The sequence below is a fragment of the Salvelinus alpinus genome, chromosome 28 (assembly GCF_045679555.1).
Source record: "Salvelinus alpinus chromosome 28, SLU_Salpinus.1, whole genome shotgun sequence".
Lineage (NCBI taxonomy): Eukaryota > Metazoa > Chordata > Actinopteri > Salmoniformes > Salmonidae > Salvelinus > Salvelinus alpinus.
The window spans coordinates 662,934-680,875 of NC_092113.1; the positions used below are offsets into that span (position 1 = coordinate 662,934).

The 17,942-nt window shown below is 41.2% G+C and overlaps 1 protein-coding gene across 5 annotated transcripts in view; it reads right to left on the bottom strand.

The window, feature by feature from the left end:
- LOC139556909 (dedicator of cytokinesis protein 3-like) overlaps positions 1-17,942 on the bottom strand; it is a 77,775-nt gene that overhangs the window by 34,046 nt on the left and 25,787 nt on the right. For 4 of the 5 annotated variants that reach the window (XM_071371024.1, XM_071371025.1, XM_071371023.1 and 1 more), the window contains exons 7-12: positions 4,978-5,062; positions 3,643-3,684; positions 3,159-3,337; positions 2,560-2,641; positions 2,285-2,345; positions 2,020-2,167 (exon numbers count right to left, since the gene is read on the bottom strand). In XM_071371024.1, the coding sequence (XP_071227125.1) occupies positions 2,020-2,167; positions 2,285-2,345; positions 2,560-2,641; positions 3,159-3,337; positions 3,643-3,684; positions 4,978-5,062 (597 nt within the window). The remainder of the gene's footprint in view (positions 1-2,019; positions 2,168-2,284; positions 2,346-2,559; positions 2,642-3,158; positions 3,338-3,642; positions 3,685-4,977; positions 5,063-17,942) is intronic. The other variant, XM_071371027.1, reaches the window with a different exon arrangement.

Consider the following 17,942-nt stretch of genomic DNA (forward strand, 5'->3'; position numbering starts at 1 on the left):
CACAAGCCTAAGATCCCCATGCGCAATGCCAAGCGTTTGCTGGAGTGGTGTAAAGCTCGCCATCATTGGACTCTGGAGCAGTGGAAACACATTCTCTGGAGTGATGAATCACGCTTCACCATCTGGCAGTCCGACTTACGAATCTGGGTTTGGCGGATGCCAGGAGAACACTACCTGCCCCAATGCATAGTGCCAACTGTAAAGTTTGATGAAGGAGGAATAATGGTCTGGGGCTGTTTTTCATGGTTCGGGCTAGACCCCTTAGTTGCAGTGAAGGGAAATCTTAACGCTACAATCAAATCAAGTTTATTTTATATAGCCCTTCGTACATCAGCTAATATCTCGAAGTGCTGTACAGAAACCCAGCCTAAAACCCCAAACAGCAAGCAATGCAGGTGTAGAAGCACGGTGGCTAGGAAAAACTCCCTAGAAAGGCCAAAACCTAGGAAGAAACCTAGAGAGGAACCAGGCTATGAGGGGTGGCCAGTCCTCTTCTGGCTGTGCCGGGTGGAGATTATAACAGAACATGGCCAAGATGTTCAAAATGTTCATAAGTGACAAGCATGGTCAAATAGTAATCAGGAATAAATGTCAGTTGGCTTTTCATAGCCGATCATTAAGAGTTGAAAACAGCAGGTCTGGGACAGGTAGGGGTTCCATAAACGCAGGCAGAACAGTTGAAACTAGAATAGCAGCAAGGCCAGGTGGACTGGGGACAGGTGGACTACAATGACATTGTAGATAATACTGTGCTTCCAACTTTGTGGCAACAGTTTGGGGAAGGCCCTTTCCTGTTTCAGCATGACAATGCCCCCGTGCACAAAGCGAGGACCATACAGAAATTGTATGTCGAGATTGGTGTGGAAGAACTTGACTGGCCTGCACAGAGCCCTGACCTCAACCCATCGAACACCTTTGGGATGAATTGGAACGCCGACTGCGAGCCAGGTATAATCGCCCAACATCAATGCCCGACCTCACTAATGCTCTTGTGGCTGAACGGAAGCAAGTCCCCGCCGCAAAGTTCCAACATCTAGTGGAAAGAAGAGTGTAGGCTGTTATAGCAGCAAAGTGGGGACCAACTCCATATTAATGCCCGTGATTTTGGAATGAGATGTTTGACGAGCAGGTGTCCACATACATTTGGCCCTGTAGTGTATGTTGGGGGAAAGGGCATTGAAAAGAGCATCAGTGCCACAGTAGGAATCAGTAGTGTCGGGCTAGGCCACATCCAACACACATGATACAGGCCCCTGAAAATGACAGAGATGGAGGAAGAAAGAAGGAGGACATACAGTGAGAGATGTGCTATAGCTATCTGTTGAGTCGCTGAGTCAGAATGCTTCGTTCGGTGTTATTTTCCCCTTCTACTCCTCCTCAAACTTTGCCCTCCAACTTTGTTCATTTGTCTAAGTGTCATCTCCATCAAGCTCTCATACACACACACACACATTCTCTCTCTTTCTCTCTGCCTTTCAGTCTTCCTGTCTCTCTGCCTCTCTAATCTCTTCATTGCTTGGCGGGGGTACAGGAGTGTCTCTTGAGTGGTGCCTAACAGAGGGAGCCAGATTCACATCACACCAGGAGCACAATCTTAGGCCCTGGTTGAGCAGATATCGATTTTCCAAAGGACACTTCATTATCATTCTGGTCCAAGTGCACAACACATCAAAACAGTCAAGCGCTTGGTAGGGGACATTCACACAACATTGGTAGAACATTCATGCCTCGGTAAAAACAGCAGAATGACAGCCAATGGCGTTGTCTCCAGAGATCATTCTTCTGTCATTTTAACAGAGATATCTTTGTGAAAGGCTGATGACACACTACAGTGTTCAGTTATAGTGTGCGGTATCAGCAAAAGAGCAGTTTAGTATTTTGAAAAACTTTAGTTTGAATGTTAGTTCATGTGCGTTGCCCCCTGTCGAATAAATAAATACATTGTAAGTCGCTGTGGATCAGGTCATCTGATAAATGACTGAAATGTAGAAGGCGAGTCAGGATCAGACAGTGACTCACGTGTAAACTTTGAGCACAAAGTCCTTCTCCTCTTTGAGGTCAGTGATAGTGTGGAACACGTCACTCATGGCCAGAGCAGCACAGCCGTACGGTCTCCTGTACTGCACGTGGGGCGGACCCTTCTTTGAGTCATTCAACAACATACGACCTGGAGACAACAACATCAAAAACAAAGCATTAGCTCTATATGAGGGATGCTTACTTTCCAAGGTTTCCTGGAATGAACATTGTGATATTTCTGTTTCTCCATCTCACATAAGCGTACCAGTTCGTATGACATGTGCTACAATGTACAGGTCTCTCTTCAGGTCTTTACTGCTCAGATCCTAAAAATAAAACATAAACCCACTATTAACAAGAAAATACTGTAGCATATTCAAAGTACATTGATGTGAGGCATGTGTTTACGTACACAACACATTATTTACTTACATTTGTTGCTGTTTTACCGTGGTTGCTGTTGAATAACATATCTAAGAATAGCTCATCTAAGGTAAAACCCTATGAGCCATCATCTAAGGGTGGAGAGCGGAGAGTTACCGTGAAGAGAGCACACAGACGGTCCACCTTCTCTGGGTTCTTTGGCCCTCCATTTTTGTTCAGTCTCACCATAAACTTCTCACTGAGGAGGAAGACATATGTTACAGTACATGAATCAAGGCACATTGTCTTTCATTTAATCCTCATTTAACCAAGTAGTCCCGTTGAGATCATTCTATTTTGCAAGTGTAAGAAACCTTGAGCTTTACAATGTGGTGCTGTCTGGGGTGTAAATGGGTCACATGAGGGAAAGGCCTTGCGCTGAGTAAAGGTGACATGTTGTGGGTGTGGTGTGTGTCTACTATGCCCTCTGGCACCTGCTCGACTTGGGTTGTTTGAGTGTGTGTGTGTGTTCTGCATGTGCATGCCCTGTGTGTGTACGAGTTCTGTGTGTCCCCGTCCTGTATGTTTGCTGTGTGTGTCCTGCAGCCCTCCCTCCAGCACCCGTTCTGCTCATTGTCACATGTACCGTAGAAGTAAAATAAGATGTCCTGTGGCTCCCTCTCAAGTAACTGCCCCGCTTGCTTTTGCACATGTGCCTGTAGAGTTTGTGTTCATGTGTCCTGTGTGTGCTTATTTAGTGCTGCCTGTGCATATACCTGATCTGTTTGTTGTCACGGGTGTCGTAGAGGGAGAAGAAGACGTCTGCCTCCTCGCTGATGGCGTTGTAGGTGAAACTCTTAAGGTTGATGAAGAGGTGGTGTTGCACCGGAACACGGCAACCGTCTCCATGGCGCTGACGCACGCTGTCGCCCTGAGAACGATCGGACGACGAACACTAACAAGACAGGTCCTTACTGAGGGGCAAAGCTCTGACTGCACCGCACACATGCTACGTCTATCTACCCTTTGAAGGTTGTCAAGGTGTGGTAGACATGTTCGTGGATGCGTTTTGTCAGCTAGGTGATCGTTCACATGGAATGGATTTGTGTTGGGTTTGTGATAGGGTTGATGGTTATTGTGATCATTCAAAATGGTGGCATGGGTTTTGTCAGTAAAGTGCCGTGTCAAATTAGTTCTCATGCATATAGTGTCTCCACACATTATCTAGCTACTGCATAGCGGATTTTATTGAGTTCATACCTGGTTTGTGCTTGGCTGGCCACAGTGTCTGCTGGATGCATGCTGTGGGGTACATAGAGAAGTGTGATTTTAGTTTAGTCAACCATTCTATTATATTCTTACTCATGATCAATACACTAATTCCTCACAAAGAGTCCACACCTGTTGTATAGTACTGTGCAATAGAGGCATGAATTCTGATAAAAAGGCGCCCACCAATTTTGCCTAGAGGTTGCTTCAGTGAGCAGTATCCCTAAAATAAGCCCACATGAGGCAAAACATGAGCCCATGGTAGAGGAGAGGACAAAGCACATATCTCCCACACACACACACACACACAAACCTCTCTGCTCTGCAAACTAAGAGTTCTCTTTTACTCCTACCTGAAGAGGTGCCAAGGCCTGTGTGCCCTGCCAAAAACAAGCTCACTTTCATCTACCTAGTGAGGAGGCTTTTGGCACGGACAAACCACACTGTTGTTTCTGGACCGAGCACTTAATGCACTAAAAATCTGCCTGCAAAGCGGATAAAAATGGCACAGGAATAAAAGGCGACTGCGGGGCAGTTGGAGACGGTATTAGACCAGCATATTGACCCTCCACTATTGGTCAAGACTGTGTCTCCTGTTTCCAAGACGGCCTCCCCCAAAACATGACATCTACGTCTGAGCAGTGATTACACTTTCCTAATTCTGGATCTGGCTGAGTAATTCTAATCGCCTTTTACTGGGGGTGTACATTTAGCTTACAACTCCCTAATACGTTACTACAGCTTATTCCAAATTCCAAGAGCACATTTGGGATATAACTTATTTATAGAATTGTGGTTAGTTTACATAACCCAGACTGTAGTATGTAAATTACAATAACCAAAACGATTGTTTTTTCAAAGCCTCTCACAGGGTTGTCACAGTGCATCTAGTTAACATTCACATTTTGGTCATGTGTGCGCTTGTAGAGGGACACTCAATATGGCAGAAATGTGGGCTTAAAGAGTAGGGGGGATGAACTGGCTTGATCCACAAAAGCAGAGTTGTGCCACACGCACCAACGCACAAAAACCCTTACTAAGAAAATGCATACAAGACACATACATTCACAAGTGCACAAGGCAGACAAACACAAATCATACAGCACACATGCACACACACAGATTATGGAAGTACCCTGTGCCTGTATAATAATATTAAATTAATAAACACATTATAATAATGCACATCTTGAGGGTCACTGTTCTCTTATTTCCCAGGGATTTGATAGAGGAAATGATGTGTATAGATTTGCATTCACACATAACACCCATATAGAATGGCCATGTAAAGAATGCAACATTAATACCTCCCCATGTTGACCATACCATTTTGTAGAGTTCAGATGCACTGATATGATCCGGATCCACCATTTCAAACTCCTTTCTAGGAACAAGGTCCAAGCCAAGGTGCCTATTGAGAGAGAGATGGGGAGAGAGAGAGAAAGAAAGAAAGAAAGAGTGAGAGAGCGAGAGGTGGGAGGCAACAAATCATAACATTAACCATCCAAGAACACACAAAAAGCATTTCCTCTCATCTAAAAAAAAATATTTTAAAAAATACCCCTTATATATCTTAAATACTCTTCTAAGCAAGCATAGAAGGCATTTAGGTCTTGTTCAGACAGCTATTATTATTAAGCCCTTTATCTATGAGATGAACTCATTGATACTATTGTGATGTCTCTGCGTGCAGTTTGAAGGAAGTTGCTAACTAGCGTTAGTGCAATTGCTAACTTGCGTTAGCGCACCTCCAGTCATTGCATCAACTCAAGTTACCATTGGCTGGCGAAACTACATCTAACGTCCTTCATACTGGATGCAGAGACTTAATGGTATCCATGAGTTCTTCGGGCTCTCGTTCATCTGGCTCTCGTGCTTCATTGCCAAAATTCCAAAATAGCCCTTTTGTAAGCAGGGGTTGAACAAGAGCTAATTGCCTTTTATACTTGCGAGAGCATGAGCGCCTGGCTTTGTCTGAAAGTGGGGGGTGCATTTTTTTGCAATTATTTTGTTGATAAAATTATTTGTTCATATTTTTAGGAATTGCAGAAAAACTTTTTCCTGCAATTTTACACTGTTTCTTCACAGGGGAATCCAATTTATGAACAGTACACAACTATTTGAACTTCTTGAAGAAAAATCTACCCTTAATGGCAATGTGTATAATCTCCACCCGGCACAGCTAGAAGAAGACTGGCCACCACTCAGAGCCTGGTTCCTCTCTAGGTTCCTGCCTTTCAAAGTGCTTCTACATCTGCATTGCTTGCTGTTTGGGGTTTTAGGCTGGGTTTCTGTATTGCACTTTGTGACATCTGCTGATGAAAAAAGGGCTTTATAAATACGTTAGATTGAAATTTGATTGATATAGGATTTGCCACAACATATTACATTGAAAATATGTTTAATGACTAGATTACTAATCTACTCCCTTCCCTGAAAGTCCCACCCCCAATTAAATCCACCACATACCCCCATACCCCTAAATCCTTAAGAGTCCATAATCTAATTAACATAATAAAAAGTATCCCCGTCAAAATCTTTTTTTTTTTGTTGCATGGGCCGCATCTCAATCCATTACATCTGCGGTGGAAAGTGACAGAGCTACAGCCCTGTTTGTAAGACAAGGAGACATCCTGAAATCTGTCTTCTCAAGAAAACGTCTGTAGTATCTGAATGGTTTGGCCTACTGACTAATATGGCCACTCTATTGAAAGACGAGACTATCAGGAGCACGATGGTGTTCTCCGTTTTGCTCTTCAACCCCCACAAGCCCCTCGGGACTCGTCTGCCAACTTCTGTCTGTAGCATCTGAACTGTTTGGGCTACAAAACTAATTTAACCCCACTGTGGAAAGGGGAGACTCACAAACACGATGGTGTCCTCCATTTTGCTCTACAACCCGATTCGCGGGCTGTTTCCTGGTCTGACAAACAGCGCTGTAACTCTGCAACTTTCCACTGCAGACGCGACAGGCTGACATAGGGGTATGTGGTGGATTGAGATGCTGCCCATGCAAAAAAAAATATATATATCTCAAGCTTAAAAACTGAAGGATTTTCATGGGGATTTGAATATTATGTTAATTAGATTGATGCACGGGGGCGTCAATAAACTTAAGGATTAACCGATTGATGTTGGGAAAATATATGGCAACAATGCACAGTGCTGTTAAATGCCTGCAGGTGCCTTTGGATTTTAAAACACCAGTGGTGCAACTAGTGCTTTCTAACTGAACCAAAAAAATGGCATGCAGGAGGGAGACAAAAAAAAATTCAAGTGGGAAAAACCATTAATCTTGAGGGGGTGCAAAATGCAATCTGTTAATGATATAATAAATAAAGTTGACATATCCATCTTAATACAGACTAGCTCAAAACATTACTAATCATTGAAAATGACAAATTTCCCAATGGATCATGACACTTTTCTGGTAAAAATGTGGGGATGCAGCTGCTCCATTTTCTCCATTGCTCAGGTGCCAACTGTATGACCTCGCTCTCCGTAGGCGATGTGAGTAAAACCTTTAAACAGGTTAACATTCGCAAGGCCAGACGGAAAACTATGACACATACTGAGAGCATGCACTGAACAGCTGGCACATGTATTCTCCTATGCCTGACCCGGTCTGTAATATCAACTTGTTTCAAGCCTGTAGCACTCACATCTATAGCCCTGAAATGCTTATCATTCTGGCTCATACCAACACCATTATCGCAGACAATCTGGACCCACTCCAATTCGCATACCGCCCCAACAGAGCCACAGATGACGCAATCTCTGTTGCACTCCACACTGCCCTCACCCACCTGGACAAAAGGAATACAGTTGAAGTCGAAGGTTTACATACACCTTAGCCAAATACATTTAAACTCAGTTTTTCACAATTTCTGACATTTAATCAGAGTAAAAATTCAGTGTCTTCGGTCAGTTAGGATCACCACTTTATTTTAAGAATGTGAAATGTCAGAATAATAGAGTTCCACTTTTATTTCTTTCATCACATTCCCAGTGGGTTAGAAGTTTACATACACTCAACTAGTATTTGGAAGCATTGCCTTTAAATTATTTAACATGGGTCAAATGCTTCGGATAGCCTTCCACAGGCTTCCCACAATAAGTTGGATGAATTTTGGCCCATTCCTGACAGAGTTGGTGTCAGGTTGTAGGCCTCCTGGCTCCCACACACTTTTTCAATTCTGCCGACACATTTTCTATAGGATTGAGGTTGGAGCATTGTGATGGCCACTCCAATACCTTGACTTTGTTGTCCTTAAGCCATTTTGCCACAACTTTGGAAGTATGCTCGGGGTCATTGTCCAGTTGGAAGACCCATTTGCGACCAAGCTTTAACTTCCTGACTGATGTCTTGAGATGTTGCTTCAATATATCCACATCATTTCCCTACCTTATGATGCCATCTATTTTGTGAAGTGCACCAGTCCCTCCTGCAGCAAAGCACCCCCACAACATGATGCTGCCACCTCTATGCTTCATGGTTGGGATGGTGTTCTTCAGCTTGCAAGCCTCCCCCTTTTTGCTCTTAACATAACGATGGTTATTATGGCCAAACAGTTACATTTTTGTTTCATCAGACAAGAGGACATTTCTCCAAAAAGTACAATCTTTGTCCCCATGTGCAGTTGCAAACTGTAGTCTGGCTTTTTTATGGCGGTTTTGGAGCAGTGGCTTTGTCCATGCCGAGCGGCCTTTCAGGTTATGTCGATATAGGACTCGTTTTACTGTGCATATAGATACTTTTGTACCCGTTTCCTCCAGCATCTTCACAAGGTCCTTTGCTGCTGTTCTGGGATTGATTTTCACTTTTCGCACCAAAGTACGTTAATCTCTAGGAGACAGAACGCGTCTCCTTCCTGAGTGGTATGACGGCTGCGTGGTCCCATGGTGTTTATACTTGCGTACTATTGTTTGTACAGATGAACGTGGTACCTTCAGGCGTTTGGAAATTGCTCCCAAAGATGAACCAGACTTGTGGAGGTCTACAATTTTTTTTCTGAGGTCTTGGCTGATTTCTATTGATTTTCCCATGATGTCAAGCAAAGGGGCACTGAGTTTGAAGGTAAGCCTTGAAATACATCCACAGGTACATCTCCAATTGACTCAAATGATGTCAATTAGCCTATCAGAAGCTTCTAAAGCCATGACATCATTTTCTGGAATTTTCCAAGCTGTTTAAAGCACAATCAACTTAGTGTATGTAAACTTCTGACCCACTGGAATTGTGAGAGTGAATTATAGGTGAAATAATCTGCCTGTAAACAATTTTCGTAAAAATGACTTGTGTCATGCACAAAGTAGATATCCTAACCTACTTGCCAAAACTATAGTTTGTCTACAAGAAATTTGTGGAGTGGTTGAAAAACGAGTTAATGACTCCAACCTAAGTGTATGTAAACTTCCGACTTCAACTGTACCTGTGAAATAATGACTACAGCTTAGCATTCAACACACAGTCCCTTCGAGGCTCATCACAAAGTTCAGGACCCTGGGACTGAAGACCTTACTCTGCAACTGGATCTTGGACTTCCTGAATGGCCGCCCCCTGGCGGTGAGGATAGGCAACCACAAGCTTTAGGTAAATGTTGTGCTTTTTCAGCCATTCCTGAGCCTGCAACCAAAAACAAGCTACATGCAGTATGGGCAGTACCAAAACAAGTGATCTAATGATTCTACCTCTTCGCAGCAAAATCTACAGAACAGGGATGGTTGCACTCTGTTTCCATTGAACATCCTTGAGATGTTTCTTCAAATTGATTGGACATGATTTGGAAAGGCACAAACCTGTCTGTATTTGGTCATACAGTTGAGTGCATACCAGAGCAAAAACCAAGCTATGAGATCGAAGGAATTCTCAGTAAAGCGCCGAGACAGGATTGTGTCGAGGCACAGATCTGGGGAAGGGCACCAAAACATTTCTTCAGCAATGAAGGTCCCTAAGAACACAGTGGCCGCCATCATTCTTAAATGGAATAAGTTTGGAACCACCAAGACTCTTCCTAGAGCTGGCCGCCCAGCCAAACTGAGCAATCAGGGGAGAAGGACCTTGGTCAGGGAGGTGCCCAAGAACCCAATGGTCACTCTGACAGAGCTCCAGAGTTCCTCTGTGGAGATGGGAGAACGTTCCAGAAGAACAACCATCTCTGCAACACTCCAATCAGGCCTTTATGGTAGAGTGGCTAGACGAAAGCCACTCCTCAGTAAAAGGCACATAACAGCCCGCTTGGACCTAAAGGACTCTTAGCCTATGAAAAACAAGATACTCTGGTCTGATGAAACCAAGATTGTACTCTTTGACCTGAATGCAAAGTGTCACGTCTGGAGGAAACCTTGCGCCATCCCTATGGTGGAGCATGGTGGTGGCAGCATCATGCTATGGGGATGTTTTTCAGTGGCAGGGACTGGGAAACTAGTCAGGATCTAGGGAAAGATGAACGGAGCAAAGTACGGAGAGATTCTTGATGAAAATCTGCTCCAGAGCGCTCAGGACTTCAGACTGGGGCAAAGGTTCAGCTTCCAACAGGACAACGACACTAAGCACACAGCCAAGACAACGCAGGAGTGGCTTCGGGACAAGTCTCAATGTCCTTGTGTTGCCCAGCCAGAGCCTGGACTTGAACCCTTTCGAACATCTCTGAAGATACCTGAAAATAGCTGTGCAGCGACACTCCCCATCCAACCTGACAAAGCTTGATGATCTGCAGAGAAGAATGGGAGAAACTCCACAAATACATCTGTGCCAAACTTGTAGTGTTATACCCAAAAAGACTCGAGGCTGCCAACTTTTTTATTTATCAAACATTTTTCAACCAATTTTGGTCTATAATAAAAGGGCCGACAGATACGTTCCTTAGCTTCTTCGCCTTCCACTTTCCTCCTCCATTTGTGGTGTAATGCCTCAATCGGTTGGTTGTAATTTTGGATAGAGCAGACGTTTCCATATACTTTTGTTAGCTGCATGTGTGACATGAACAAAGAATATTATTATAATGTTCGTTTATTATCAATTAATATATTTGAGTTTAACCAGAATATTTGTTGTAATATTGTTATTTTCTGGTGGATTAAACTGAAATTCTAGCCAGATTTCTATCTCTTGTTTTAAAATAGCAATATTTTGGAGATTATATAATTTTCAAATAACCGAAAGTGAGAGTTTATAATCTGAATAAAAGGAGAGAGGCATTTTTTTTTTTTCATGGGCTGAGCCATTCTTAATAATGTGCAGGAGAACGAGTTTGGATTTAAATAAAAGTTTTGTACGAATGAAGCCTTTAGTGAGAGGTTCAATGCTTTAATGTTTAATAATTGTAGCCCTCCAAATTCATATTCATTATCTAAATAGGCCCGTTTAAATTTTGTCTGGCTTTCCATTCCAAACGAAGTGGAATCTTCTTTGCCCATATAATACTTTTTTTCCCCAGTTTAGGCATGGCCATCAGTAAATAGGTAAACAGGAATATGACTAAATAATTAAAATCAGGGTGATTTTTCTACAAATAGACAGGTATTTTGTTTTCCATGGTAGCAAGATGTTATCTATTTTTGCTAACTTTCTATTAAAATGTATTGTAGTGAGAATTTATTTATTTCGGGACATGAATAACGAGTATGTACACTTCACCGTCAGACCGATTTATTGGTAAACTACATTGTAATGTAAAAGTTATTTTTTTGCAATCCAATATGTAATACGTGACTCGGGTCACTACTTCAAGGGAGCGCCATTTGATCGTGAACATTTTTTATCTAAATGCCTTCTGGAACATGTGACCTTTCATGTGCGTTAATAACAGACTTGTATGCCATCTGTAAATACAAATAAAACATTTAAAATTACGAGCCCAGTTGATTTAGCCATGGAAAAAGTCAGCAACCTTCCTACTAGCCATGATTGGCTGAGATAATGACTGGGCTGGACTTGCCGAGAGTTCGGATTGGTCTGCCATGTAGCAAGCTTCTGTATATAATGAGCTGGTCAGTATGTGTAGGTAATCCTTTCTAACACTGCTTTTTTTTAAAGATATGTCGTAGTAGAACTGCAAAAGTTTTGCTCTCCAATTTCTGGAGGACCCGAGTTTTGAATTCAGTGGAACTAGAGTATGATAGCTAAGGAGATGAAAAAATTCTGGCGTTTGATTGCAAATATGCAGAAGGAGTTGAAAAGAGAAGGCTGTTGTATAAAAAACCTGTCTCTGGATTATATCTTCAAACTAAGGGCAACCATGGCATCCGTGAAAGAGGGAAAAGCGTCCATCCATGTATAGAGGTAAGAGTCTAGCTAGCTACATTTTCAGATATTACACATTTCTAATTTGATCAGAAAGTCGTTTTCCTTTCAAGTTAAAGTGGCTGGCTAGCTAGATAATGGTACATGTATGATCTGGGTAGTAATATTATTCGTATCTCAGAGCCATTTGCATTGCTAGTTATAGCCTAATGTTAGCTAGCTAACATTGAACCTGGTTGGTTAGCTGGGATTATGGTTAATTGTTAAGCTAGCTCGCTACATGTCTAAACAAAAGACTGGTAAATTCACTCTGGCTATCTACTCAGATTTCAGAGCACCCTCGTCTCAATGTGTCAGAGTGCAGAATAACTGACAAATTTACAAACGCTCAGCATCTGTTGAAAATGACCGGTGTCAGTAAACGTTGGCAAAAAAATGTAATTCAATTGTTGCCAGCAGCACAGTTGCAGTCACCAACGCTCTGGATAACATAAAAACAGCCTAACCAGCTCTGCTAGGTCATGTAAAATGGTCAAGGGGAGTTTCTCATTTGTGTCTGAAATTAGATAGCCAGTAAGCAGTCAAGCACCCAAGCTCGGATCAACCCTATTTTTCGGCCAGAGCATCCCGTGTGCGTGCGCTCTGAAAGCAAAACGCTCTGAATTTGGCCATTTTTAATCTGACAACGCTCTGAGTTTACGAACTTCCAGAGCACACTCTGGCACTTACGAACACACCCACAGTATAAACCAGCCCTTTAGTCTTGAAATCTTTGGTTGTTTAGTACATAGCCTCACATGTGAATCCTTAAAGAGATGGGTGGGGCTAAAGCTTAAAAGGGTGTGAACAATGCTGAATGAGTGTAGACAACTGTAGCGTATGATATTCCATTTTCTAGCTCTGAGTCTCTACTTTTAGCCAATGTAAAAAACAATGTATGTAACGTGTACACTGGGAGTCGGGAAGCAAGTACAGGGAGTGAATCATTGAATAAAAAAATAAAACATGGTACAAAACAAGAAAACATGAAAAGCGTACAGACATGAAATCAAAACAGAGTCAATAACACCTGAGGAAAGAACCAAGGGGAGAGACAGATATAGGGGAGGTAATCAAGAAAGTGATGGAGTCCAGGTGAATGCCATGAGGCGCAGGTGCACGTAACGATGGTGGCAGGTGTGCGTCATGATTAGACAACAGCCGACAACGAGTGCCAGACAGGAGGAGCGGGAGTAGACATGACAATTTCAAATTTTGCTACATAAGACCGAATCGAGCCGGTCGGTCACATATGGAACACGGTTGTAATTAAGAGAGGTTAGAAAAAGTATCTATATCCTCTGAGGCTGTGCAGGGATCCAAATTGTGGATTTAAAACAAGAGTTGTCAGTTTACAATGACACCTTTATTTTTAAGCCCTGGATTTCTAGCCACTTGAGATTGTTGGATCTGATTTTAATATTCCGATGGCTAAAATAAATAGATATGCCGATAGTGGACAACCCTGTTTTTCTCTTTACAGTTTAATAATTTCTGAGAAGTAGCCATTATTTACAATTTTAAACTTGGGGTTACTATACAAAACTTTGACCAACTGTATAAGATATTCTTTAAAATTAAAATAGTCCAAGCATTTATATATAAATTTGTCATACTTTATCAAAAGGCCTTTTCAAAATGAATGATGAGCTATGATGAGCTATGAATACCAGACCTGGTTTCCCAGATTTTTCAACGACTTCTATTGTTTCCAGTACTTAAATTATCTCCAATGTATTAATGTAAAAAACCTGTCTGATTAGGATGAATAATAACAACAATAACTTTTTAATTCTGTGCTATGAATTTTGCTAGAATTTTAGCTAAAGTGCAAGGGTCCTCCAATTTTTTTAGGTGGGCTCGATCTTTATATTTACCACCTGGGTCCTGTTTCAGTAATAGTGAAATCAGACCTTCTCGCTTAGTATCTGAGTCTACCATTTTTATAGGAGTGGGTACAACATGCTAATAATGGACATCTGAGTACATTGAAAAGGGCTATATATACCTCAACTGGTATGCCATCCACACCGGGACGTAAAGGCTATAATTACATTAAGAAGTTCCTCCTCTGTAATTTGTCCTTCACATAAGTCTCTGTACAGCTGTTAATTTTACATTACTAAAAAAAACTATTATAATTACAATTAACTTCAGTTAGTGGAGATGGAGGAGACTGAAATGAAAACATATGCTTAAAGTACTTTGGTTCCTCTTTCAAAATATAGTTTGGTGAATCAAGGATAACTCCAACATTTGTAACAAGTTTTTGTAAATCATTTTTGATACCATTGCAAAAAAAATATTTGGGGCATTTATTTCCCCATATTTCATCCAGTTCACTTTATTTTTATAATATATTACACTAGATCTTTCTTGAATAAGTTCCTCCTGTTTTTCCTTATTCTGTGGAACAGTTTTATTACTTCCATCTGTACTGTTAGTTCCTCTAGTTCCTTTGATAACTCTTTTGACGTAAATTGTTTGTTTTAAAGAAGTGTTGGATGGCCTCTAAAAGACACGTTTGAAAGAGTCCCAGACAATAAGGGGATCATCTGTACTTATTTTACATAGGGAAAAAGTCAGTTATAAATTATGTCATACAGTAGGCTTTGATCAAATTTCCAAAATCCTCGCCCACGTGGAAATTCCGTAAGAGTAATATGTATGCAAATTATTTGATGGTCCGGCCGCATTCTGTCCCCTATCAACACTTTTAAACTTTTGGTGCAAGCAAGAATAACATAAGTAGTCAAGATGACTAACTTGATTGAGCCTCCACCATGTATATATCTCACTAGGTCAGGGTATTTAAGCCTCCAAAAATCTACTAGTTCCAATTTAGCCATATTATAATCTCCCACATACTAAAAGTTGTGTATTGCAAGAAAACTCGATAAAAGTATACATATATATATTTATTATCATTATTTGGACCGTATAGATTAATGAGCCAAATCTGTTCTTGGTCCAATAGCACATTTAAAAGGATGCACCTTCCTTGCGGATTATTGTTAATTAATATCATCAACCCTTTTGAGCTTTTTTTTGCCCATGGGACAAGTATATTTTACCCCCCCCCAGTCCTTTTTCCACACAAATTAATCTAAAAATGTAGAATGACTTTCTTGTAAACATTAGATATTACACTGAGTGTACAAAAGATTAAGGACACCATCCTAATATTGAGATGCACTTCGTTATTCATTATTCACTTCCATGTCTCAATTGTCATAAGGCTTAAAAATCCTTCTTTAACCTGTTTCCTCCCCTTCATCTACACCAATTTAAGTGGATTTAACAAGTGACATCAATAAAGGATCATACTGTAGCTTTCACCTGGACTCACCTGGTCAGTCTGTCATGGAAAGAGCAGCTGTCCTTAATATTTAGAACACTCAGTGTATATTCCTCTTTTAGCAAGGTAAAGACTGTTCGTCTTTTGTTATTGTCTGCTAAGCCATTACAATTATAACTAGCTAAACTTATTTCACCACTGACCATAATGAGAAGAGTTTGAGTTATACTTACGATATACGTTTGTAAACTTAACATTTAAAAGTACCATGATGATTGAGTGTCCACATAGCTGTACCATGACATTTGAAATGTTATGCATACTGTCGCTGCGACTGAGTAAACCTCCAATTGTCCTCCAATATTCCACCCGCTTAAACCTTCCCCCATCCCAAGTTGGGTTGTTGTCCCTGTGACAGACAGATCACCCCTGTACACATGGATCCCATTCCTAGGGCCTTTGAGAGATTGCTCTTTTCAAAGGATGGGTCCCAAAGTGCCACTTACAGAACAGAACCAGATTAGCAGCAAACAGCATTTCTACGCTTTTCAACACTTTTGCCTCAGTTGTACTGTACATAGTTTTTTTTAAAGTATACACATATATATATATATATATATACATATATATATCTTAATTCATTTCCACAATTGCCGAATAATAAGTGTAATAATGCAGGCACTTCATTCGAAAGACTGTGACCTATATAACAGGCAGTAGAAAATACATTTTTGACATTTTTGACACACATGTTATTTATTATTCAATGTGTATTTATTCCTCGTGTTACAATTTCAAAAATGTTTTTTGGGGTTTGTTCGTTTATGTTTAACTCTGCAATGTTGGAAAAGGACCCGTAAGTAATTCACTGTTAGTCTACCACAAAGCATGTAACAAATAAAATGTTATTTGATTTAATTAACTCATTGGCAACTCATTATCATTCATACAACTTTCCACAGTTTTCAATTTTATGTTGTATGCAGTTTATTAAAGATTTGTTTAACATTTAATTCTACACTGTGCTGAAACCACTACCCACAACTAAACAAAAATTTAGGTATTTTTTACCATTCACAGCCAATTCCCTGGAAAAGGATCTGACAGGCTGATGCTCACATTTACGTGTGCGCCATAACACTATCACACTCAGCCACCCTAGCATCATCCAGTAGAGCTGGAGTGATGACTGAAAACACATGGAGTATTCTTACAACCGTAGGGTTAAGACCGCCAAGTGGTCAGATCACACAACCACAGGTTACTCCACATCAGCTTGTGAATAAAATAGCCGTTACCTCACTCATTCACATAAAAAGGTTTTCTAAAGGTTATCTGTAAAGACTGAATTCAGGCCTAAGCATGATGTCCACTAACGTCGACCAAAATCCATTTCACTAAGACTAGGGGAAAAGTCCAAGTTGATCCAACCGCCTTTTCACCTAAATCTCTTCCTTTGATAATGAGGACGGAGCCCACAGATCTCTCTCTACAGGTGGCTACTGGAGTATGGAGCATGGCGCTGGCAAAAATGATCTAGGATCCATTTAATTTCCCTTAGGGCCAACAACAGTGGGGATCATAAGTATTCACCCTCTTTTGTTGCGTTACAATGTTGGATTGTAATAGATTTAATTGTGATTTTTATTTTGTCATTGATCCACACAAAATAGTCCATCATGTCAAAATGAAAATAAAAATCTACACTTTTACAACTTAATCATTTAAAAACTAAATTAGGAGAGGGGTCAAATTTAGCATAACAAATCACAAGTTACATGGACTCAATGTGTGAAATAATAGGGGCTAACATGATTTTTAAATGACTACCCCTTCTTCGGTCCCCCATACATACAGTGCCTTTGGAAAGTATTCAGACCATTCACTTTTTCCACATTTTGTAGGTTAGAGCCTTATTCTAAAATGGATTAAATTGTTTTTCTTCATCAACCTACACACAATACCACATAATGACAAAGCAAAAGTTGAAATGTTGTTGCTAATTTATATATTTAACGAAAAAAAGGAAATATCACATTTAGATAAGTATTCAGACCCGTTGCTCAGTACTTTGTTGAAGCACCTTTGGCAGCGATTACAGCCTCAAGTCTTCTTGGGTATGACGCTACAGGATTGGCACACCTGTATTTGGGGAGTTTCTCCCATTCTTCTCTACAGATCCTCAAGCTCTGTCAGGTTGGATGGGGAGCATTGCTGCACAGCTATTTTCAGTTCTCCAGAGATGTTCGATCAGGTTCAAGTCCGGGCTCTGGATGGGCCACTCAAGGATATTCAGAGACTTGTCCCACAGCCACTCCTGTATTGTCTTTTCCTATTGGAAGGTGAACCTTTGCCCCAGTCTGAGGTCCTGAGCACTCTGGATCAGGTTATCATCTAGGTACTTTGCTCCATTCATCTTTCCCTCGATCCCGACTAGTCTCCCAGTCCCTGCCGCTGAAAAACATTCCCATAGCATGATGCTTCCACCACCATGCTTCACCGTAGGGATGGTGCCAGGTTCCCTTTAGACGTGACACTTAGCATTCAGGCCAAAGAGTTCAATCTTGGTTTCATCAGACCAGAGAATCTTGTTTATCATGGTCTGACAGTCTTTAGGTGTCTTTCAGCAAACTCCAAGCAGGCTGTCTTGTGCCTTTCGCTGAGGAGTGGCTTCCGTCTGGCCACTCTACCATAAAGGCCTAATTGGTT